This window comes from Hylobates moloch, unplaced genomic scaffold, assembly GCF_009828535.3.
Source record: "Hylobates moloch isolate HMO894 unplaced genomic scaffold, HMol_V3 SCAFFOLD_12, whole genome shotgun sequence".
Lineage (NCBI taxonomy): Eukaryota > Metazoa > Chordata > Mammalia > Primates > Hylobatidae > Hylobates > Hylobates moloch.
In genome coordinates, this window is record NW_026652287.1 from 100,249,471 (window position 1) to 100,275,480 (window position 26,010).

Below are 26,010 nucleotides of genomic sequence, written 5' to 3' on the forward strand. Positions count from 1 at the left end.
TGTTGGAAAACTTCCTTAATAGGGTACCTACAAAACCTTAACAGCAAACATCATGTATCATGGTCAAAAAGTGAAAGATTCCTTCCCAGGGTTGGGGACAAGGCAAAGATGTACACTCTTACCACTTCTATTCCACGTAGTGTTAGCAATTCTTGGCTCATGTCTGTAGTGGCTCATGTCTGTAATCCCAGCACTTTGGGAGGCTGAGGCAGGAGGATTGATTGAGTCCAGGAATTTGAGACCTGCCTGGGCAAGATGGGGAGACCCTATCTCTACAAAAAAAAAATTGAAAATTGGCTGGTGGCTGGGCGAGGTGGCTCATGCCTGCAATTTAAACACTTTGGAAGGCTGAGGCAGGAGGATCCCTTGAGCCCAAGTGTTCAAGACTGCAGTAAGCTCTGACTGCACCACTGCACTCCGGCCTGGGTAACAAAGCAAGACCCCATCTAGAAAAGAATAATACAAGTGAAATAAGAAAAATAATAGAGACCAAAAAGGAAGGCATAATAGTGTACACGATGTGATGGTTGTGGTAAGCTAATGACCCCCGCCCCCAAAGATGCACATACAAAGGATTTCCGCATCAATAGCCCTATACCTGTATTACATGGTATCTCAAAGCAGAGTTTGCAGATGTGATCTGGCTGAGGATCTTGAGATGGCAGAATATCCGGGATTATCTGGTTGAAGCAACATAATCACAAGAGTCCATATAGGAAAAATACAGGTGGACTTAGAATCACAGAGAATTGGCAATGCTTGCATAGCAAAGGGACAAAGAGATTTTATGACACTACCTTCTGACTGTGAAAACGGACAGACATAGGCCATGAGGTAAAGGATCTAAGTGGCCTCTGGAACCTAGCGGGGGTAAAGAAATAAACTCCCCTAGAGAGTAAGAAGGATCACAGTTCTGTAAACCTGTTTGACTCCTGACCACCACACATTAACAGCATAAATTTGTGGGTTTTGTTTGTTTGTTTGTTTTTTTGAGACGGAGTCTTGCTCTGTCGCCCCGACTAGAGTGTGGTGGCATGATCTCGGCTCACTGCAACCTCCGCCTCAAGCAATTCTCCTGCCTCAGCCTCCAGAGTAGCTGGGATTACAGGCACGTGCCACCGCGCCCGGCTAATTTTTGTAGTTTTAGTAGAGATGGGGTTTCACCATCTTGGCCAGGTTGGTCTCAAACTCCTGACCTCATGATCCACCTGCCTTGGTCTCCCAAAGTAGAGGGATTACAGGTGTGAGCCACCATGCCCAGCCTAAATTTGTGTTGTTTTAAGCCACTCACTTTGTGGTAATTGTTACAACAGCAATGGGAAATTGAGTTTATGTAGAAAACCCTAAGAAATCTAAAAAATCTGGAGAATGAGATTTTAAGGAAATAGACTATCAAATTAACATACAAAAACTACTTTATTTCTATATACTAGCAATTAATACATGGAAATTGAAAATAAAATACAATACTCCTCTGGTTTGAATATCCCCAACAAAACTCATTTGGAAACTTGATCCCCAGTGTGGCCATATTGAGAGGTGGGGCCTTTAAGAGGTCATTGGATCATGAGAGCTCTGCTGTCATGAATGAATCAATCCATGCACAGATTAATGGACTGTGTTATCATGGGAGCAGAAGTGACGGTTTTATAGGAAGAGGAGAGACCTGAGCAAACAGTGTACTCAGTGCTCTCACAAGGATGTGCTACACTGCTTGAGGATGCTGCAGAGTGTCCACCAAGAAACCCTAACCAGCATTGACCAAAAAGGTAAAAAAAAAGTCTAGTAAGGAGACCTTTATTTCTTACGCAGGGTTGCAGCCTGGAGGCTGGGAAGCATGGTCTCTACCAGAAACAACATAGGCAGTTCAGAGGAGGAAAGCTGCGACAGGAATTTATACTGAAGAGCAGCATGTTGACTATTAAGTAAACATACTCAACAGGTTATGGGAGAGTCATGCATGTGTGTGATAAGCAAACATACATGTTCCTAGTTTATCTACCAGAACAAAATAAAATGCTCCTTTTCCATATTCACTCTTAAGAGGAAACTCATGAACATTAATCTTTTCAAATTATATCAATATTCCAAGAACATCAGGAAGGAGGTGTTGTCTTTATTCTCCACCACTTTTTTTTGTTTGTTTTTTGAGACAGAGTTTTGCTCTTGTTGCCCAGGCTAGAGTGCGGTGGCGCAATCTCAGCTCACTGCAGCCTCCGCCTCCTGGGTTCAAGTCATTCTCCTGTCTCAGCCTCCCAAGTAGCTGGCATTTACAGGCATGCACCACCATACCGGGCTAATGTTCTTGTATTTTTAGTAGAGACGGGGTTTCACCATGTTGGCCAGTCTGGTCTTGAACTCCTGACCTTAAGTAATCCACCCACCTCAGCCTCCCAAATTGTTGGGATTACAGGTGTGAGCCACCATGCCCGGCCAACGTCTTTTAATTTCTTTTTTTTTTTTTTTGAGACGTGCCCAGGCTGGAGTGTAATGGAATGATCTCGGCTCACTGCAACCTCCGCCTCCTGGGTTCAAGCAATTCTCCTGCCTCAGCCTCCCAAGTACCTGGGACTACAGGCATGCACCACTAAGCCCAGCTAATTTTATATTTTTAGTAGCGATGGGGTTTCACTATGCTGGCCAGGCTGGTCTCTCCTGACTTGAGGTGATCCACTTGCCTTGGCCTCCCAAAGTGCTGGGATTACAGGTGTGAGCCACCGTGCCTGGCCTAATTTATATTTCTCATATTCTTACTATGTATTTTCACTTCATGGAAACCAAGATGCATAGCATGGGTCTTATTTGGCACACAAGAAACTGATGTGGAAATATACTAATGTGGTGCATATCCATCAAAGCCAATGCAGATTTTGGGGTGTAAGAATGTGAAATTGGCCAGGCGCGGTGGCTCACGCTTGTAATCTCAGCACTTTGGGAGGCCGAGGCGGGCGGATCACGAGGTCAGGAGATCGAGACCACGCTGAAACCCCGTCTCTACTAAAAATACAAAAAATTAGCCAGGCGAGGTGGCGGGCGCCTGTAGTCCCAGCTACTCAGGAGGCTGAGGCAGGAGAATGGCGTGAACCCGGGAGGCGGAGCTTGCAGTGAGCCGAGATTGCGCCACCCCACCCGGGCGGGAGAGACAGGCCGCGTCCCAAAAAAAAAAAAAAAAAAGAATGTGAAATTAACTTTCAGTAAGATTTTCATTATACCCCAATAAGTATCCTAAGCCACAGTGCGGGGCACATAATTCAAGCGCAAAATGCAGTTATAGGTTTCCAAAACTGTGTTACTTGATTTCACCATGAAAAAAATTATTCTTGATCCTTTAAGAGCCTAGCGGTGCACTGCTATTATGTTATGAAGTATCCTACTGAGACAGGATAAAACTATGTTGGCAGAAAGAATGTGATTCATTCATAGAGAAAAACCATTCTATTTTATTAGTTAAAACATTTTATCTATGATACATTCTGAATAAAACATTAGCAAAATGTGCTTCAAGCAGATAACGTGAGTTCTACTAAAGAATATGTTACTCTACTTCTGTTGATTAAACTCTTCACTCTGACAACTACTCTCTCTTCAATTTCTTTCTTTTTCTTCTTTAGATGGAGTTTTGTTCTTGTTGCCCAGGCTAGAGTGCAATGGCATGATCTTGGCTCACCACAACCTCCACCTCCTGGGTTCAAGTGATTCTCCTGCCTCAGCCTCCCAAGTAGCTACGATTACAGGCACCTGCCACCACACCCGGCTAATTTTGTATTTTTAGTACAGATGGGGTTTCTCCATGTTGGTCAGGCTGGTCTAGAATTCTCGACCTCAGGTGATCCACTCGCCTCAGCCTCCCAAAGTGCTGGGATTGCAGGTGTGAGCCACCGCGCCTGGCCTCTCTTTTCAATTTCAAAAACAAGACCAATTTTTCATCACTCTTTGCTAAACAACAGGTATTGCTCTTTAATGGATAAGGGGGCGACCTTTTCCCCTGTAGTATTTCTACCACACAATCAGTATCTAATTACCTATTACTTTCCTCCCACAAAAATCCCAATGTCCTAGGGTCTTGGCCTGCTCCATTTCATGTTCAGTTGATAGACCATTTCTTTCCTCTAAGCCACAGTACTCTCCTGGTAGGAGAAAGGCACCCTGAACATTATCCGAATGGTGAGTGACATCATAGTTTTACACTGTTTTTCGCCACTCCCAAATGCTAATTCAGACAATACTTAATTTTAAAAGCAAAGTCCTCCTTCTTCACAAATTGGATAGAAATAATCCTTCACCTAATCAATGATCTTCACCCAATCAATGATCCTTCCATCCCAATGATCTTTCCAGGAAACCAGCGTGGAAGGTGTGTGAGGAGGCACAATAACAGATTTCAAAGTTCACATTGAAACTCAATGGTAGGCTTTCCAAAAAACCTTAAATAACTCAATAAAACATTTCATAAGGTGAAGGTAACTGACTGCCTACAAATATCCTGCAACCTTTTCATATATGAGTTAAAAATATATAATTTTTAGCATATTTGGACTTGTAAGTATTCTACAGTGTATAATATCAAAGGCAAACAGGGAAACCAGAGACTGTTATTCCTCGTAGGAATCCTCACTTACCGTCAGTCACTGGGTAATGGCCTCAGGATGCATATTACATTTGTTTGGTTTCATCAAAGATATAAATTTTGATGCCTAGTAACCTGCAAGGCCTGGATAAACCCTCTGCCACATATGTTTACATGATGTCTCTTGCTTATGGCCTCTCATGAGGTATTGGCTTCAACTCATAAGGGATTGGCCACTGTCACTGCATTTGTAAGGATTCTGTCAAGAATGAATTAACTGATGTGAAAGAAGTGAATTGTACCTGATGACCTCACCACACTCATTTGTAAGGTTTCTCTCCGGTATGCATTCTGTGATGACTTGCAAGATTTGAGCTCTGCCTGAAGACCTTGCCACACTCATTACATTTGTAACGTTTTTCTCCAGTGTGGATTGCCATATGGGTAGTTAGACTTGACCTTACCCTAAAGGCTTTCCCACACTCTGTACACCTGTAAGGTTTCTCCCCAGTATGAATTCTTCGGTGATTTGCCAGGTGCGCATTTTGAGTAAAAACCTTGCCACATTCATTACATTTGTAAGGTTTTTTCCCAGTATGGATTGCCTGATGGGTGGTTAGGCTTGAACGAACACTGAAGGCTTTCCCACACTCATTGCATCGGTAAGGTTTCTCCCCGGTGTGAGTCCTTTGATGATTTGCAAGGTGTGAATTCTGTGTGAAGACCTTGCCACATTCAGTACATTTGTAAGGCTTCTCTCCAGTATGGATGACCTTATGGGTAGTTAGGTTTGAATGCATACTAAAGGCTTTCCCACACTCATTACACTTGTAAGGTTTCTCTCCAGTATGAAGGCTTTCCCACACTCATTACACTTGTAAGGTTTCTCTCCAGTATGAATTCTTCGATGATTTGCAAGCTGTGAATTTTGAGTGAAAACCTTGCTGCATTCATTGCATTTGAAAGGTTTTGTTCCAGTATGGATGACCTGATGGGTAGCTAGGTTTGAATGCATACTAAAGGCTTTGCCACATTCATTACACTTGTAAGGTTTCTCACCAGTATGAACTCTCCGATGCCTTCCGAGGTATGAATTGTACCTAAAGACTTTGCCACATTCATTACATTTGTAGGGTTTTTCTCCAGTGTGGATTGTCTGATGGATTGCTAGGCTTGAACGAACACTAAAGGCTTTGCCACACTCATTGCACTTGTAAGGTTTCTCTCCAGTGTGAATTCTCCAATGACTTATAAGGTGTGAATTTTGAGTGAAGAGCTTGCCACATTCATTACATTTAAACGGTTTTTCTCCAGTATGAATTAACTGATGGGTAGTTAGGTTTGAATGTCCTCTAAAGGCTTTTCCACACTGATTACACTTGTAAGGTTTCTCTCCAGTATGAATTCGCCGATGAGTTGCAAGGTATGAATTGTGCCTGAAGACCTTGCCACACTCATGACATTTGTAAGGTTTTTCTCCAGTATGGATGACCTGATGAATAGTTAGATTTGAACGAACAGTAAAGGTTTTGCCGCACTCACTGCATTTGTAAGGCTTCTCTCCACTATGAATTCTCCTATGACTTGTAAGGTTTGAATTCTGAGTGAACGCCTTGCCACATTCATTACATTTGTAAGGTTTTCCACAACTGTTTGCTTTTCGTCTTTGTGTGAGTAATGAAAAATGGTTAAGTTCATGGTATTTTTTAGACCTGTGGGTTTGGACACTAGAAGGAATTTGCTGAAGTGGTGACACTGAGGAACCATTGTCGGTAGACTTCTCAACTTGATTACATTCATACATTTTCCCCTCACCTTGAAATAGCTGCAGTTCAGGCAGATGTGAATGAAAGCTTCCTTCAAGCTGATTGTTCATAAGCTTGTTTTCTATCTCTCTTCTATCGCGTTGATCTCTTTTACCTTCTTTCTGGGTCATAAGCACTCCCTTGTAATTTGCTGTGTCATCTCTCCATTGACACTCAAAGTCATGCATATTTTTCTGGGGTTCCTTGAAGGAAAAGTCTTCAATGTCAGGGCTTTCGTGCCTTTCCAACACCACTGTGTGGAATACTGCTTCTGTACTGCTCTTCTCTTTTGGTAGCAAATCCTTGATTGTATGTTTAGGAGGGATATCTACAAGATATAAAGAACCACATAATTTCCAATTAATTACAGTATAGAAATAAATATTTTACATTGAAAATATATTCCACCAAAAGTAATACTTATATTGAACAGACTTTGGAACTTCAGAACCGTGTATTTCAATTGTTAGGAACAAAAATGTTTTTTTTTTGAGACGGAGTCTCGCTCTGTCGCCCAGGCTGGAGTGCAGTGGTGCGATCTTGGCTCATTGCAAGCTCTGCCTCCCAGGTTCACACCATTCTCCCACCTCAGCCTCCCGAGTAGCTGGGACTACAGGCGCCCGCCACCACGCCTGGCTAATTTTGTTTTTGTATTTTTAGTAGAGACGGGGTTTCACCATGATAGCCAGGATGGTCTCAATCTCCTGACCTCGTGAGCCGCCTGCCTTGGCCTCCCAAAGTGCTGGAATTACAGGCATGAGTCACTGCGCCCAGCCAAAGTAGTATTTTTTAACAAAGAAAATGCAGTTACATGTAATTCAAGTATCTGGGAAGGGCTGGCTGTTGTGGCTCATGCCTGTAATCCCGATGCTTTGGGAGCCTAAGGTGGGAGGATCACAGGAGGCCACAAGTTTGAGACCAGCCTGGGCAACATAGCGAGACTCCATCTCTACAAAAACAAAATAATTAAAAAATTAGGCCAGGCGTGGTGGCTCATGCCTGTAATCCCCACACTTTGGGAGGCTGAGGCGGGTGGATCATGAGGTCAGGAGATTGAGACCAGCTTGGCCAACACAGTGAAACCCCATCTCTACTAAAAATACAAAAATTAGTCAGGCATGGGGGCATGCGCCTATAGTCCCAGCTTCTCAGGAGGCTGAGGCAGAAGAATTGCTTGAACCTGGGAGGTAGAGGTTGCAGTGAGCCAAGATTGTGCCACTGCACTCCAACCTGGGTGACAAAGCAAGACTCCATCAAAAAATAAAAATAAAAAAAATTAGTTCGGCATGCTGGCATGTGCCTGCAATTCTGGATACTCAAGAGGCTGAGGGTGCTGGGTGCGGTGGCTCATGCCTGTAATCCCAACACTTTGGGAGGCCAAGGCAGGTGGATCACCTGAGGTCAGGAGTTCAAGACCAGCCTGGTCAACATGGCGAAACTCTGTCTCTGCTAAAAATATAAAAAATTGGCTGGGTGTGGTAGTGGGCACCTGTAATCCCAGCAACTTGGGAAGCTGAGGAAGGAGAATTGCTTGAACTCAGGAGGTGAGGTTGCGCCATTGCACTCCAGCCTGGGCAACAAGAGCAAAACTCTGTCTCATAAAAAAAAAAAAAAAAAAGAGGCTGAGGCATGAGGATTGCCTTAGCCCAAGAGTTCAAGGTTACAGTGAGCTATGATTGTACCACTGCACTACAGCCTTAGAGACAGTGAGATTTCTTAAAAAATAAAAAAATTAAAAAAATTGGGGCAGCCTAGATTCAAACTACCTATGACCAAAACACTCACATTGTGAATCCTATGTTAGCCATCAGAGGATTATTTCTCCACCATGACCTCACGGCACATACCAATTGGCCAAAAACATATGGCTATCTCAATTGAAGAAAAATAAGTTATACACATTTAAAGCATATTCATTATGTACAAATACATACTAAAGTACAACATAATATATTACAATTGCAAAGAGCTCACAGGAAACGTAATTAAGAAGCGGGAATTTTGAACTGCAAAACCATAATAGCACTAGGAAAATGAATATTCAATAAAACTATGTCAGAAAAAAATGTGTTGAAATACTTGTTACATAACTATCTATATCCACACAGAGCAGACAATTTTGCAACATTAGTAAGTGGTACACGACAGTTATATTTCTTTCTTTTTTTTTTTTTTTAAGACAGAGTCTTGCTCTGTTCCCCAGGCTGGAGTGTAGTGGTGCGATCTCGGCTCACTGCAACCCCCGCCTCCAGGGTTCAAGTGATTCTCCTGCCTCAGTCTCCCGAATAGCTGGGACTGCAGGCATGTGCCATCATGCCTGGCTAATTTTTGTATTTTTAGTAAAGACGGGATTTCACCATGTTGGTCAGGCCGGTCTCGAACTCCTGACCTTGTTATCTGCCTGCCTCTGCCTCCCAAAGTGCTGGGATTATCGGCGTGAGCCTCTGCACCTGGCCTGACAGTTATATTTCACAATACATGCTGAAAACCATAATGTATTAATTTTATGAAAATCAACTAATAAGATATTCTAGTAGACTATGATAAAATGAATTGAGAGGAATAACTGCATATATAAAATGTTCTTGTTTAAGGCCACGTGTGGAAACTTAAAAAGTTATTGGCCAGGCGCAGTGGCTCATGTCTGTAATCCCAGCACTTTGGGAGGCCGCAGCAGGTGGATCACCTGAGGTCGGGAGTTCGAGACCAGCCTGACCAACATGGAGAAACCCTATCTCTACTAAAAATACAAAATTAACCAGGCATGGTGGCGCATGCCTGTAATCCCAGCTACTTGGGAGGCTGAGGCAGGCAAATCTCTTGAACCCAGGAGGCAGAGGTTGCGGTGAGCCGAGATCGCACCATTGCACTCCAGCCTGGGCAACAAGAGCGAAACTTCATCTCAAAAAAAAAAAAAAAAAAAAAATTATTGTCTGTGGAATAATAAACAGTTTTCTCTTAAGAGAAAGAAGGATTTCTATTTAGAACCAACACAGATAATAAGAACTGGAATATGATTTTAAAAAAAATTCTATATTGACAAATTATATATATTTACAGGAAACAAACTGATATTCTGTTATAGGTATGCAATGTGGACTGATGGAAACAAGCTTATTACCATATAAGTCATCTCAAAAACCTATCATTTACTCCTAATGTTTTCACCCAGTGACCAACATCTCCCTATTCCCTCCAGTCCCCAACCTGTGGTAACCCACACTCTACTCTTTGCTGCTATTAGCTTTATTGGTTTAGATTCCAAATATAAGTGAGAACACGCAGTACTTGTATTTCTGTGCTAAAGCCTGGAAAAACAGAATGCGCACCCCATGTAAGACTGAGGATCAATGACAGAATGATTTTGTTAGGTGTCTTTACGGTTATGCTGAGAACAATCTCAGAAGATAGAACCCACTCGCTTATGACACACCCCCATGAAGAGTGGCAAAAGCAGAATGGAAGAAATGGCTGAGGGACCTCAACAGGCAGAGACGGCTGGAGACTCTTCCATGAGGTTTGGGGCAGCAGATGCCAAGGAGCAGCAGCCAATGTTTCCATCTCCTGAGCAAGTCTTCCACGCACAGGAAATGGGATGGAACATAAATAGGTCTAGATGTCAGGACTAAGGACTATGGAGGCTTCCCCTCTGACCCATATGGACTAAGAACTGAGCGCCATATGGAATTAAATACAGAGGGAGAGACCAAGAAAGAAAGCAGTCTCTTCAAAAGGAACCATAGAGTTCAAATGACAGGGTGTTGTCCATCATGATAAAGACTTTGCCTCTATCTCTAAGGCAACTTATTTTCCCAAAGAACTCTCGTGTGCAGAGAGTTTCCCACTTTATTTATTTATTTATTTATTTTGAGACGGAGTTTCGTTCTGTTACCCAGGCTGGAGTGCAGTGGCATGATCTTGGCTCACTGCAACCTCCACCTCCCGGGTTCAAGCAATTCTCTTGCCTCAGCCTCCTGAGCAGCTGGGACTACAGGCATGCGCCACCATGCCCGGCTAATTTTTTTTGTATTTTTAGTAGAGATAGGGTTTCACATTGTTGGTCAGGCTGGTCTCAAACTCCTGACCTCAAGTGATCTGCCCACCTTGGCCTCCCAAAGTGTTGGGATTACAGGCGTGAGCTACTGTGCCTCCTCCCACACTCTAGTTAATGAGCGGCCTTCTCTCTGCCCATCTGAGCTCTTACCTGTGACCACACCTTTGACACATTCCCGCATTCTTGGTTTTCTTGCTATCTTCACACAGCTCTTCACAGTCCAGGGCTCTTTCCCTTCCTCCAACATGGAGATAATATTCATATCAAAATGACACAGTCCTGTTTATAAGAAGAAAGGATCGCAATGTGCCGGGGCTTTTCCAGAATCCCAACCCTGTGTTTACATGAGAGGACATTACATGTGGATCTAAGAAAACTTCAAAAATTCATCCACTGGGCCAGGCGCGGTGGCTCATGCCTGTAATCCCAGCACTTTGGGAAGCTGAGGCAGGCGGATCACAAGGTCAGGAGATGGAGATCATGATGGCTAACACGGTGAAACCCTGTCTCTACTAAAAATATAAAAAAAAAATTAGCCAGGTGTGGTGCCAGGTGCCTGTGGTCCCAGCTACTTGGGAGGCTAAGGCAGGAGAATGGCATGAACCTGGGAGGTGGAGCTTGCAGTGAGCCTAGATCACGCCACTGCATTCCAGCCTGGGAGACAGAGTGAGACTCCGCCTCAAAAAAAAAAAAAAATCATCCACTGAATGCTTCCTGAATACCCAGGAAACACGGTACATGCTGACAGAAGGCTCTATTCCACCAACAACTTAATCCAAAGCAGAGAGGTAGAAAACAGGAAATCTGACATTTCAAAAGTCTAACACAATGTATTATGCATACAAAAGCTCTGAAACCTCAAATGATGAAGCACAAAGGAGGCAGAACATCTGAAAAAGGGGAAGATTAAAGTCCAGGTTTCCCATGATTAAGCTTTCCATTTCAGAGTCAACAGGACTTCAATCTCAGTCAAGCAATGCTGGGGCTCTCCAGGGACTCATAAGGGAAAATGCAACAATAGACAAGAATAGATCTTGACTTCTGGAAGAAAGTCATCCTCACCCAGAGAAACAAGGTTCCAGTAGTTCTCCAACATCACGTCCCTGTATAAAATCCTCTGAGCAGGGTCCAGGCATTTCCACTCCTCCTGAGAGAATTCTATGGCCACATCCCTAAATGTCAACCGTACCTAAAATGAAAAACACATTTCACCAAGTGGCTAAGGGGAGAGTTCAAAATTTCACATAAAAGGAGAAGAGGAGAAAACTGTGAGATAGGTTAAACTGAAGTGGGTGAGCTGACAGATCCAGATTGTGACAATGTGACATACAGATTTGGTCTTCATCCCCCTCTCCTGACATAAGAGCTCACTTGAAATCTGTGGAGTGATAAGTATCTTTTTGTACATTAATGGGATAATTGGTGGCTGGAGCACCTAGGTAGCTTCAGGGTGGAGGGCGGTCACTGGAACTAACGCTTGGTGGGTGGTCACTGGAAAGACTGAGGCTCGGTTAAACGAAGCTTCTGTCCTCTCGGGAGGGCAGAGGGAATGAAGGTTCAGTTGATCACCAATGCCAATACTGGAAGCAATGCCTCCATAATGGGGCCTCCATGAAAACTCAAAAAACACAGAATACATGACAGAATACATCCCAGCTCCTCACTCCTTTCCCATATCTCAACTAATAGATCACTTCCATCTAGATGTTCATCTGTGTGCTTTGTAGCATTTTCTATAATAAATGGGTAAGTATAAGTAAAGTGTTTCCCTGTGTTCTGTGAGCCACTCAAGCAAACTAATCAATCCCAAGGAGGGGGTCATCAGAATTCATAATTCACAGCTGGTCACTGAGAAGCACAGGCCACAACCTGTGTTTGTGACTGGCATTAAAGTGTGTGCGCTGTTGTGGGATTGAGCCCTCAGCCTATGAGAGCTGACCCTATATCCAGATAGACAGTATCAGAATGGAATCAAATATGAGAACACCCATTTGGTGTCTGTTGCAGAATTGTTTATTTGATGTGTAGAGGAAAACCCAATACATCCAAGATCACAGAAGTATTTATATTATGGAAGCAAAGTAGGAGAAACTGAGTCTGTTTTTCCCATATTTTCCTACACATTAAGGGCTTTTGAGCAAGTTATGTCTCCCTAATTCTGTTTTATTATTCTTTTACCTAAGAGATTGTGATATCCTCTATATCAGTGTCAATTTCTCAGTTTTATGGGCAATAAGTATACAAATAAAAAACTGAAAACAAGGTTATCTCTATGGAAGTGTTAGATATTATGTTTGACATACTGAGTGATATTCAATATCTACATGAACTAAATAAAGCACAACTGATATCTTAAGAAATGATAATGCAGCCGGGCATGGTGGCTCACGCCTGTAATCCAACACTTTGAAAGGCCGAGGCGGGTGGATCACTTGAGGTCAGGAGTTCAAGACCAGCCTGGCCAACATGGTGAAACCCCGTTTCTACTAAAAATACAAAAATTGGCCAGGCGTGGTGGCAGGCACCTGTAATCCAAGCTACTCGGGAGGCTAAGGCAGGAGAATCACTTAAACCCAGGAGGTAGAAGTTGCGGTGAGCCGAGATCACGCCACTGCACTCCGGCCTGGGCGACAGAGTGAGACTCCATCTCAAAAAAAGAAAACTGTACTGAAGTCATGCTGTTGTCTATAAGACAGAGGAGGAAGTCCCAAAGCACTACCCATGGAGACACAGATTTAATAACACCACATGGACCAAACTGTCTTTGTGGGAAATCTGGTAACCACATCAGAGGTCAGAACTCTTTTGAAACACCCACTCACCTGAGGCCCTACCCTGGCATGATGTAGTATCACTGTGAGAAAACCACACTTCCATTTTCTCCTGGGGAGAGAAAGTATGGGAATATCCATCTAACATTCTGACTTTTTTTTTCTCTTTTTTCCTGTAACACAACACAAGGCTCATAACATTCTGACTTTTCAGGGCACTGCTAAGGGACAAGTTTCTGTCTTGCCTGAATATAAACACTGAAGTAACAGGACCCCAGGTAACGAAGCTACTGAGAACAAAGCCATCCGTCATAAACCAGAGCTTGTAGTAAAGTAGGCAGACACTAGGTGGCGGTGCAGCCCCCAGCTTACTAGGACACCAGCGAGGCTGCGGAACAGCCGGCAGACAACAGAGGCATTTCTGCATACAAACTGGCACAACCTCTTTAGTTAAGCTACAGTCAAAAAGCCCACAGAGGACGCATCCCTAGAAAAGGCTTGAGGGATCTCCAGAGCCTCTAGTCAGGATGACTGTAGCATGTCTTCCCTGAAGGAAGCCAGAATCAAAAACTAGAAGTGGCTGATGAGTGAAATGCTGTGATCCCAACAGGAGATGAGATATCAAAAGAAGCCGGACACGGCGGCTCACACCTGTAATCCCAGCACTTTGGGAGCTAAGGCAGGTGGATCACGAGGTCAGGAGTTCCAGACCAGCCTGGCCAAAATGGTGACATCCCGTCTGTACAAAAAATACAAAAATTAACCAGGCATGGTGGCGGATGCCTGCAATCCCAGCTACTCGGGAGGCTGAGACAGAGAATCGCTTGAACCCGGGAGATGGAGGTTGCAGTGAGCTGGGATCCCACCACTGCACTCCAGCCTGGGCGACAGAGTGAGACTCCGTCTCAAAAAAAAAAAAAAAGGCAAAAGAAAAAAAGAAACATGGACCATATGCAGCAACCCATTAAATCACCACAAAGTAATACTAAAGAAGCATATATATATATATATATATACACATTATCAAAGAAATAACAATAAGACTCCTAAAGTTGCTCAGTGTATTAAGACAGTACTCATAAACAACTTCAGAAAATCAGAAAAACAATAAATATGGGATTATCAACAAAGAGATAAAAACTATGAAGAAGAAACAGAAATTCTAGAGCTGAAAAACATAACTGAATTAAAAAACACACTAGAGCCAGGCGTGGTGGCTCACGCCTGTAATCCCAGCACTTTGGGAGGCTAAGGCGGGCGGATCACGAGGTCAGAAGTTCAAGACCAGCCTGGCCAACATGATGAAACCTCATCTCTACAAAAATACAAAAACTTAGCTGGGCATGGTGGCGGGCGCCTCTAATCCCAACTACTCGGGAGGCTGAGGCAGGAGAATCACTTGGACCCAGGAAATGGAGATTGCAATCAGCTGAGATCGCACCATTGCACTCCAGCCTGGGAAACAAGAGTTGCCATCTCAGGGGAAAAAGAATACACAAAATTAGCTGAGTGTAGTGGCATGAGCCTGTAGTCCCAGCTACTCGGGAGGTTGAGGTAGAAGGATCATTTGAGCCTAGGAGGTTGAAGGTACAGTAAGCTATCATCATGCCACCATATTCCAGCCTGGGCTACAAAGTGAGACCCCACCTCTAAAAAAAAATAAATAAATAAAAGGAGAAAATGAAATAGAAGAATGATGAAGATAGCCAGGCATGGTGATGTGTGCCTGTAATCCCAGCTACTCAGGAGGCTGAGGTAGAAGAATCAGTTGAACTCAGGAGGCAGAGGTTGCAGTGAGCCAAGATCACACCACTGCACTCCAGCTTTGGGTGACAGAGTGAGACTGCATGTCAAAAAAAAAAAAAGAAAAGAAAAAAGAAAAATGAACAAATGAACATAGCCTAAGGGAACTGTGGAACACTATCATGTGTGTCAACTCCAATGTCAAAGTAAGAAAAAGGAGTATAAGAGAACTTAACCTACTGTGTCTGAGTGAAAAAGAAAGAAAAAATCTGTATACCCTCCTAAGTAGTAAGGCAACTGGAGCAGTAATCAAAAAAAAAAAAAATCCTAGAACAACGACCAGGAACAAATGCATAATTCATAAGCACTGTACAATTCTACTCAATGTTTAATGAAGAATTAACAATTCTCAAACAATTCTAAATAAGTGAAGAAGAGGAAACAACAAAAAACAATTGTATGATACCACCCTTACTCTGACAGCACCCAAGCAAATATATGACAAGGAAACAAAAGTGTAAGATGTTATTCGTGATAAACACTGATGCAAAAGCCCTCAACAAAATACTAGGAAACCAAATTGTAAAGACATTAACAGGATTATAGACCACGACCAAGTGGACTACACACTGGGAAGACAAGAGGGGTTCAACAGAAGAAAGTCAATGTAATACACCACACTGACATGGCGAAGGACAGAAACCACATGCTCATCTCAATCGGTGCGAAAAAAAGTTATGTGACAAAATTCAACATAGTTCATGATAAAAATGCTCAACAATTCGGGCACGGTGGCTCACGCCTGTAATCTCAGCACTTTGGGAGGCCAAGGCAGGTGGATCACCTGAGGTCAGGAGTTCGAGACCAGCCTGACCAACATGGTGAAATCCCGTCTCTACTAAATACAAAAAATTAGCCAGGCATGGTTGCACATGCCTGTAATCCCGGCTACCTGGATGGCTGAGGCAGGAGAATCTCTTGAACCCGAGAGGCGGAGGTTGCAGTGAGGTGCCACTGCACTGCGCTCCAGCCTGAGCAACAAGAGCAAAACTCTATCTAAAAAAAAAAAAAGGCTCAACAAATCAAGGAAACTTCAGAATATTAGATTTGGTAAAGATTTCCTGGCTATGACACCAAAAGCAAACACAACAGCAGCAAAAAAAAAAAAAAAAAAAAAAGGGACTGCATCTAACCAAAAAACTTTTGTGCATCAACAGATGCTACCAAGAGTAAAACAGTATGTCTGTGACAAGTCCTAGCCAGAGCAATCAGGCGAGAGAAACAGAAGGCATTCAAATAGAAAGAGGGCTGCATGCAGTAGTTTGCACCTGTAATCACATCACTGTGGGAGGCCAAGGTGAGAGGATAGTTTGAGTCCAGGAGTTCGAGACCAACATGGGCAACATAGTGAGACTCTCTCTATTTTTTAGGAACAACAAAAACAACAAACGAAAAGGAAAAGGAGGAAGTCAAATTATCTCTCTTTGAGAAGGATATAATTCTGTATCTAAAACCCTAAATATTCCACTAAAAGACTCCTAGACCTGATAAATGACTTCAGCAAAGTCTCAGGATTTAAAATCAAGGTACAAAAATCAGCAGTATTCTTTTTTTTTTTTTTTTTTTTTTGAGACGGAGTTTCGCTCTTGTTGCCCAGGCTGGAGTGCGATCTTGGCTCACCACAACCTCTGCCTCCCCAGTTCAAGCAATTCTCCTGCCTCAGCCTTTCTAAGTAGCTGGGATTACAGGCATGCACCACCACGCCCGGCTAATTTTGTATTTTTAGTAGAGACTGGGTTTCTCCATGTTGGTCAGGCTGGTCTTGAACTCCCGACCTCAGTTGATCCGCCTGCCTTGGCCTCCCAAAGTGCTGGGATTACAGGCGTGAGCCACCGCGCCCGGCCCAGTCAGCAGTACTCTTAAACGCCAATAATGTTCAAGCTGAGAAACACATCATCAAGAATGTAATCCTATTAAAAATAGCCACACACCCCCAAAAATGCCTAGGAATATGTCTAACCAAAGTGGTGAACTATCTCTATGAGGAGAACTACAAAATACCAGTGAAAGAAATCAGAGACAACACAAACAAATGGAAAAGCATTTCATGCTCATGGGTTGAAAGAATCAATATCAATGAAATGTCCAAACTGCCCAAAGCAATCTATAGATTCAACAGTATTCCTATTAAATGACCAACATCACTTTTCACAGAATTAGAAAAAACTTCTAAAATGTATATGAAAACAAAAAAGAGCTCAAAGAGCCAAGACAATCCTAAGCAAAAGGAATAAAGCTGGATGCATCACATTACCTGACTTCAAACTATATTGCAAGGCTACAGTAAACAAAACAGCATGGTACTGGTACAAAAACAGACACATATACCAATGGAATAGAACAGAGACGCCTAAAATAAAGGCCCACACCTCCAACCAACTGATCTTCAACAGAATCCACAAAAATAAACAATGAGGAAAGGATGCCCTATTCAATAAGTGGTGCTGGGAAAACTGGCTAAACATATGCAGAAGAATGAAACTGGACCCCTATCTCTCACCATATAAAAAAATTAACTTGAGATGGATTAAATACTTAATATAAGACCTCCAACTATAAAAATCCTAAAAGAAAACCTAGGAAATACTCTTCTAAGACTTTGGCCTAAGCAAGGAATTTATGAAGACCTCATAATAAATGCAGCAAAATAAAAAATAGACAAGTGGAACTTAATTAAAGAGCTTGTACACAGAAAAACAAACTATCAACAGAGTAAACAATCTACAGGATGGGAGAAAATACTTGCAAACTATGCATCTGACAAATGACTAATATCCAGAATCTATAAGAAACATAAGCAAATCAACAAGAAGAAGACAAATCGCCCCACGAAAAAGTGGGAAAATAGCATAAACAGACACTTCTCAAAAGAAGTCGTAGTATTGGTCAACAAGCATATGAAAAAATGCTCAACACCCCAAACATCAGAGAATGCAAATCAAAACCATAATGAGACACCATTTCATACCAGGCATAATGGCTATTACTAAAAAGTAAAAAAAAAATAACAAATATTGACAAGGCTTCAGAGAAAAGGAAACACTTTTACACTCATACACTTATGGGAATGCAAATTTGTTCAGACCGTGTGGAAAGCAGTTTGGAGATTTCTCAAAGACTAAAAATAGAATTACAATTCAACCCAGCAATCTCATTACTGGAATATGTACCCAAAGGAAAACAGATTGTTCTATCAAAAAGACACCTATATTCATATGTTTATTGCAGCACCATTTACAATAGCAAAGACATGGAATCAACCTAGGTGACCATCAACAGTGGATCAGATAAAGAAAATATAGTAGACATATACCCTATGGAATATTATACAGCCATAAAAAAAACAAAATCATGTTCTTTGCAACAACATGGATGCAGCTGGAGGCCATTATCCCTAGCGAATTAATGCACAAATAGAAAAATACCGCATGTTCTCACAATGGAAGCTAAACACTGTGTGCACACGAACACAAAGATGAGAACAATAGACACTGGGGACTCCAAAAAGGAACAGGAAGGAAGAGGGGAAGGGCTGAAAAACTATCTATCGGGTACTATGTTCACTACTTGGGTGATGGGATCTTTGGAAGACTAAACCTCAACATCACAAAATATACCCACATAAGAAACCTCACGTGTACCCCCTGAATCTAAAATAAATATAAAGTGAATCAAATAAAAGTACATACCAATGTACACACAAAAATTCAAATCCATGAGACACATTCTGTGGAAAAATGAAATTGTTTTTCCTACTATAATCTCAGAAAATGCTTCTAAAATCAGATGTGGCCAGGTGCAGTGGCTCATGCCTATAATCCCAGCACTTTAGGAGGCCAAGGCAGGAGTACTGCTTGAGCTCAAGAGACCAGCCTGGGAAATACAATGAAACCTCATCTCTACAAAAAAATCAAGCTGGGCATGGTGGTGCATGCCTATAGTCTCAGTTACTCCAGAGGCTAAGGTGGGAGGATCACTTGAGCCCCAGAGATCAAGGCTGCAGTGAACTGTGATCACACCACTGGACTCCAGCCTGGACTACAGAGTGAGACCCTGTCTCAAAACAATAAAAAACCAAACAAATAACAAATAAACAGATGTATAGTAGTTTTCCCCCATACCAGCAAGCAATCAACTGTGCAGCAGACACCGCCTGGGTGTCCTCCAACCCCAGTTCAGTTTCAACACCATCTACCTGGAGATAGTGGCAAATCCCACAGGTTGAGGGTTCAGTCCGACTTCGGGTGCCAACAGCAAGCCCCAGGTTGTTTTTCCTGTGCTTTTGACAGACTGACAATTAGGGTTCCTGTAATTCCCTCATTGGGTTCAATTAATTTGCTAGACCTCACAGACCTCAGGGAGACACTTTATGTACATTTACCCATTTATTATAAAGGATATTACGATGAATACATATGAAGAGATGCAGTGAGGTATTGGAAAAGGGGCTGGAACTTCCATGCCCTCCCTAAGTATGCCACCCTCAGGAATCTCCACGTGTTCACCTATCCTGAAGCTCTCTGAACCGTGTGTTTTTGTGTTTTCATAGAAACTTCATGAAGTAGGCATGATTAAACCATTGGCCAGTGGTGATCAACTTAATCTTCATTGCCTCTTCCCCCACCGCCCGGTAGCTGAGGAGTGGAGTTTAAAGCCCCAATCTTCCAATCTTGCCTTGGATATTCTGGTGACCCAGGCCCCATCCTAAAGCTTGTTGGAGGCTGCCAGCTATCAGTCAATACATCAGTATGCAAAAAGACAACACTTTGGAAACTATAGATTTTAGGAGCTGTATATGCCAGGAACTGGGTCAAAGACAAAGGCCATGTGAGCAATCCACCGGTAGATAAAGATAAAGCATACCATTTCATTTCGTAAGGCCTTCCAAAACAAGATAAACTGAACGAATAATTGAGAAAGGGGTGAGCAAAGAAAGATTATTTTTACAGTAGAATAATGTGTAATCGAAAGGAAGACAACAGTGCGTACATAAAGAATTAAACCAAGCCGGGCACAATGGCTCATGCCCATAATCCCAGCACTTTAGGAGGCACAGTCAGGAGGATGGCTTGGGCCCAGGAGTTTGAGACCAGCCTGGGCAACATAGTGAGACCCTGTCTCTACAAAAAACAAAAACATAAAACATTAGCTGGGTGTGGCAGCACACAACCGTAGTCCCAGCTACTCAGGAGACTGAGGTGGGACAATTGTTTGGGCCAAGGAGGTCAAGGCTACAGTGAGTCATGACTGTACTGTAACCAAGTACCCTCATTTTTCTAAGAAAAAGGGAGTGAGTTATTATTTTTTTCTCTTATTTTCTCCTTTCTCCATTTTCCCCTGTTGCCTACTTCCTACTTAGCCCTTTAGAAATACACTTATAACCTTTTAACTCCCCTTCAGCAGACACTCTCTACAGGGCAAGTTCATCTAACTACGTGCTTTGAGCTCCAGAGGCGAATCTCACCTGCCAGGAGGTTAACTTGAGGAACAGCAATCAATCTACAACCCAAAGTCCTGCTACAAAACTCTCTCCCACCTGGAGAGTTTCAGCCACTTTTACAACCTAGTTCTGCCCACACAGGCACCAGTGGCTGCCAGCTCAACCCCCGGTACATAAGGCACAGAAGCAAGTTAGGGGGACACCCACCTGCTCGCTTCCTCTCCTTAGTGCCATTCATGCCAAGTCCCCCTTTTAAAAGCGCCTGCTTTCTGCTCCAAGAGCAATGCAGTACCTTAAGGCAGGAAGCCTGTACTTCTTCCCCTAAGCTAGCTTTGGACCAAAAAGTCACTGTCTTTCTACCAGACCTTGCTCTTGTTAACTGGACTCTGCAAGCAGCGAGCAACTGAACCTGCATGTCAGTGACAGAGCCGCTGTGCTCCAGCCTCGCTCCAGCAACACAGTGAGACCCTGTCTCAAAAACTGTAGTGAAAGTTAAAAAGAAAATAAACCGCAGAATACAACATAGCTCCTGAATTCCAGGAACAGAAAATGGAGCAAAGTATAAAAATTCATTTCATATATACACATCCACAAAGTAATGCAACCCACTCAGACTCACAAGAAATAAGAAAATGAAAATAAAATGGGTTGCATTATCCCCAGATTTTCATAACATAAAATGAACACAGTGGCAAGTTTGCTTAATGAAGGGGAAATCTGACGTGGCATTGGTGGGAGAGGGCACCTCTGCACCTAGGGTAGGGATAGAATCTTGCCAGATCTAGCAACACAGGAAATGCACCATCCTAGAAGAGATCACTCTTCCAATCGCCCAGCCTGGAGGAACCCTCCACGATCTATAGTGAAGTCGGCATGGCCATGGGCAGCCAAGGCGGCACTTTTTTTTTTTTTTTTTTTTAAAAAAAGATCTTGTTCTATCACTCAGGCTGAAATGCAGTGGCACTATCATGGCTCACTGCAGCCTCAATCTCTGGGGCTCAAATGATCCTCCCACCTTGGGCTCCACAAGTGCTGGGATTACAGGTGTGAGCCACCGTGCAGCACCCTGTGTGGCATTCTTTATAAAAGTGAGAAAGTTAAAAGATCCACCTGTCTTCATTCCCAGAATGCTCCAACAAGGATGTAGAAAAGAGAGCTCCTTTCCTAACACGAAAACACGTCAATGTTCAAAACTTGCAGGTTAACATACCACAACCAAACATTCACTGAGGAATTTGTTTAAATCTCATAATGATGTCAAAATACATTTCTACAGGACTCGCACTGACCCTTCCCACAGAACTGAGAACAGTGGCTCCCCACTGAGATGTGAGGGAGGGTGGAAGGCTGGACAGGAAAAGGGATGCTTTACCTCTTGGCACATAAATGTATCATTTCACTATAAAACAAATATATACATGATGCCATGTTTAAAATAAAAGAAGCGAAATGTTGACTCATAACTGGTAAAACAAAAATACAGTTCCATTCTCTCTAATGGCAAGGTTGTCCTGCTCATATGCCACTCTCACCTACAATACCCAACGGACAAAGGTTCTTCTAAGAACATCACAGTCTCCATGGGATACAGTTTAATGAATCTTGTGTTGTTACACATTTACATTGATGTCATACATTAAAATGGATGATGGAATGAAAGAATCATCTATCTCCAATGTCAGTGTCTAAACTTTCCATTCCGTTCCCAATCTTTATGAGTTTGGAGTCGGAAACCCAATGACTCACTTGTTCGGCTTCAAATGCAGTTATCAATGAGGCAGGAAAGCTTTCCCCTTAGTGTTCTTATTCCACGCCAGTGAGCAGGTACTTGTGCACAGTAATACCTGACTTCATGGGCAGCTTCTGTTATCATGGTTTACACAGAGCTGACAGTGCATCCAGATGCGACCCCTGAACAATCCCTGCTGCCCAACAGCACTGACACCACAGGATCCTCACCCCGTCTCCATCCATGTCTGGGTGTGAGCCCTTCCCAGGACCATGCCCAGTGCAGCCTCTTCCCAAGTTCATGTCACTGGGTCACGGGAGATGGAATCTAAACGAGATGAGAGGGACTGAGGGAAGGCACGGGTGAGTGTGAGCAAATCTGTCAGGCAGGATGCTTCAGACTCAGAGAAGATTCGCAGTGCCAATGCCAGGCATTTTAGGAAGAAATAAAAAAACAATCCACCAGGAATATCACTTTACCTGAGTAAGGGCCATCCCTGACTCCTTTTCTTTCCTCTTCCTCTTCTTCCAGACTTCTTCCTTGGGTAACATAAAAGAGTCTTTAGAAGCCAATACTGAATATCCAAACTATGCTGCTTAGGGCTGAGAATCTATACATCTCCTTCATGTGCCACAATCACACGCACAGAAGATCTCACCCCGTGGAAAGACGGTCCTCTGCGCCCCACTGCACAGGGGGAATACGGGGACGAGAGACTCCTGCAGGAAGAAGGGAGTTTCTGACCCCTGTCTTCAGAACCCGCTCTCCTGGGGAAGCCCACACACACGCTGCAGCCGTGGGCAGCTGGGCTGGACTGAGCTCCCCTTTAGGACACAGACCCAGCCCTGACCAAACCCCATGCAGAGCACAGCCCCCCTCACCTCTCTGTGGATCCCAGGCTGAGCTCAGCCTTCAGAAACAAAAGACAGGGATTGGTACTATGCTGGCTACAGAATAGAGTCAACTTGAAATATTACTCAGCTGGGCTCTAAAACACTGAAATGAAAACATGTCAAGGGGGCACAAGAGATGTTTCTGCAAAACGCCTGGGCACTCTCATATGAAGCCAGGGTTGCGCTCCACCGCGGGGGCGAGCCCAGCACAGCCCCACCTTCTGGCTCTGCTCTCCTGTTGGGGACCTGTTCTCACCAGGATCCAGACTGGATACTGAAGGAGCAAAAAGAATCACACAGAACAGGCAACATGGACCAGAGGTGGGGGTGAAGGTGGGACTGCAATGTCAAATAGGAGGCTGTGGGACATCACAAAGGTTTCCACGGAGGAAGTGATGTCAGAACAAAGACCTCAGGAAGAAAGGCTGCTTGTCACTTGCAGCTGAGAGGCCAGAGAGTTCCAGGCAGAGGGCCAGCCCACATGGAAGCCTTGAGGCAGGAGCAACCTTGGCTCCAGGAAAAGGAAAGGGGCGTGTGGGGCTGGAGCAGAGGGGGCTGGGAGGACACAGGAAGGAGATGACATCAGAGAGGTCCTGAGGGGCAGATCACACAGGGAGAGGTCTTCAAACATTCTTTCTCCCATACCTCAAAAGAATTTATAAAACCATGTATTTCCTCACCTGTTTTAAGTAAATGCATAATTGTTTCTTCATTTTACAAAGTAACACACTTACAACATAGTATCTTACATATTTTAAACATGACAAGAAGTTCAGCTGAGCCCCAGGAAGTACAGGGTTGCCCTCAGCTGAGATGTGCAAGACTGCAGGGGTGAACATGTTTGGAGGAGTTTGGGAAGTCACTTTTATTTAAATAATTAATTATTTATTTTTGAGACAGAGTTTCACTCTTGTTGCCCAGGCTGGAGTACAGTAGGGTGATCTCGGCTCACTGCAGCCTCCGCCTCCTGGGTTCAAGCGATTCTCCTGCCTCAGCCTCCTGAGTAGCTGGGATTACAGGCGCCTGCCACCACGCCCGGCTAATTTTTTGTATTTTTAGTAGAGATAGGGTTTCGCCATGTTGGCCAGGCTGGTCTCAAACTCCTGGCCTCAGGTGATCCACCTGCCTCGGCCTCCCAAAGTGCTGGGATTATAGGCATGAGCCACTGTGCCTGGCCAGGAAGTCACTTTTAGACATATGAAGATGGAGATGCCTGTTGGGACATCCCTGTAGAGAGTTTTGGAGACAACTAGACACAGGATTCTAGACCTCAGAGGACGGTCTGCAGGGGACATGGGGCTGTGTATTAATAGGTGGGGCATAAAGCCATGAGATGAGACAGTAAGGAAAGGCAGTGGGTGTGGATGGAGACAAGAAGAGGTGTAAGGACTGAGCCATGAGCACCTGCACATTCAGAGAACAAGAAAGTTCTGGAGACACCAGAAGAGGAAAGCAGAAAGTGATCAGAGTGGCAAGAAGATTGAATAGATTTGTAAAGGTTAACGGGGTGTCATAAAAGCCAAGACAACAGAAGAGGAAGTGATCAGCTGTGCTACATGCTACAGACAGGAAGAAAAAGATGAGGACAGGACGTAAATTACGGCATTTAGGAATGGGGAGGTCACTGATGATTGAAAAAGGAAGAATCAGTGGAATGCTGGATGTGAAAGCTAGATTCAAGCAACAATTCAACGGTTTAAGCAAGAATTGAAGACAAAGTGGCCACACACGGCTCACGCTTGTAATCCCAGTATTTTGGGAAGTTGAGGTGGAAAGACTACTTCAGCCCAGGAGTTTGAGACCAGCCTGGCCAACACAGCAAGATCTTGTCTCTATATTTTTACTAAAAAAAAAAAAAAAAAAAAAAAAATTGAAGACAAAGTAAAACTAGTTTTTAGAATATTATGCTCTTAAATAGAGCATAAATAGGTACTTACTTATTACAGAGGGAAATGTAGTTGGAAGTATTTTTTTTGTCTTAAAGATGGAAAAGTAGAAGAAAAAAAGGCTTTATTACGCGTTGGAGATCTGTTCAGAGAGGAAAAAAATTGTTCATACTACTCTGACACTCAACACAGAATATTTCACCTCTAGTCACCACAATGTGTGTCATTTTCCCCACAATGACAGGTTCTCCAGCAGACTCCCAGGTAGGGAGTCCCGCCGTTTTACTCAATTCTGACACTGTCTACAAAACAGAATCAGACACCACAGCTTGACAGCTCAGTCGCACAAGACTGCCCTTGCTTCACATGGTGTACGCTCTGGCTGACCTGGTCAATGTGCTTCCCTAACACTTTCCCTGGGTTTGAATAACTAGCTAGCACAGCTCTTCCATCTGGCTGTTCATCTGTGCCCTTTGCAACATACTTTATAACAAATGAGTAAACTAAGTGTTGTCCTGAGTTCGGTGAATGACCGTGGCAAATTACTACAACCTGAGGAGGGGGGTCAAGAGAATCCCCAATTTACAGTTGGTCACCCAGAAGTTCAGGTCCCAACCTGCGACTTGTGACCGGCATTTGAAGTGGGGGCAGCCCTGTGGAACTGACCAACCAGTAAACAGCATCTGATCCTAATTCTAGCTGGACAGTGTCAGAATTGAGTTGAACTATAAAGGTCACCCAGTTAGTGTCGGATGGAAAATGCATTGCTGGTGGGAAGAAGTTCCTCCACATTTTGGTGATGAGTTTTCTGTGTTGAGTGTTCACTATTATATTGACTATAATCAGCATCATATAATACTAAATATTATGTAATCAGTACTACATTAACTCATGTTCTCACCCCTACCCAACCCCATCCCAGGGAAAGGGAGGAAGAGGGTGGCCCACAAATGAATGAGTTAAGTCACTGCCCTCTGGCTGAAAAGGTTACAAGTGGAAGCTAACCTCTGATGCCATAATTAATGAAATGCATAGCCTTATAGACAAGTTTTGCAATTCTCA

General features: G+C 43.4%; 1 protein-coding gene across 1 annotated transcript in view; it reads right to left on the reverse strand.

The window, feature by feature from the left end:
• Window positions 1–3,420: 3,420 nt before the first annotated feature.
• The window catches only part of LOC116479147 (zinc finger protein 160), a 36,677-nt gene continuing 14,087 nt past the window's right edge, over window positions 3,421–26,010 (reverse strand). The window contains 6 exon segments of the mRNA XM_058425903.1: window positions 3,421–5,423; window positions 5,426–6,700; window positions 10,577–10,705; window positions 11,489–11,615; window positions 22,400–22,496; window positions 22,649–22,708. Coding sequence (XP_058281886.1) covers window positions 4,888–5,423; window positions 5,426–6,700; window positions 10,577–10,705; window positions 11,489–11,615; window positions 22,400–22,471 — 2,139 coding nt within the window. The 5' untranslated portion in view covers window positions 22,472–22,496; window positions 22,649–22,708 and the 3' untranslated portion in view covers window positions 3,421–4,887.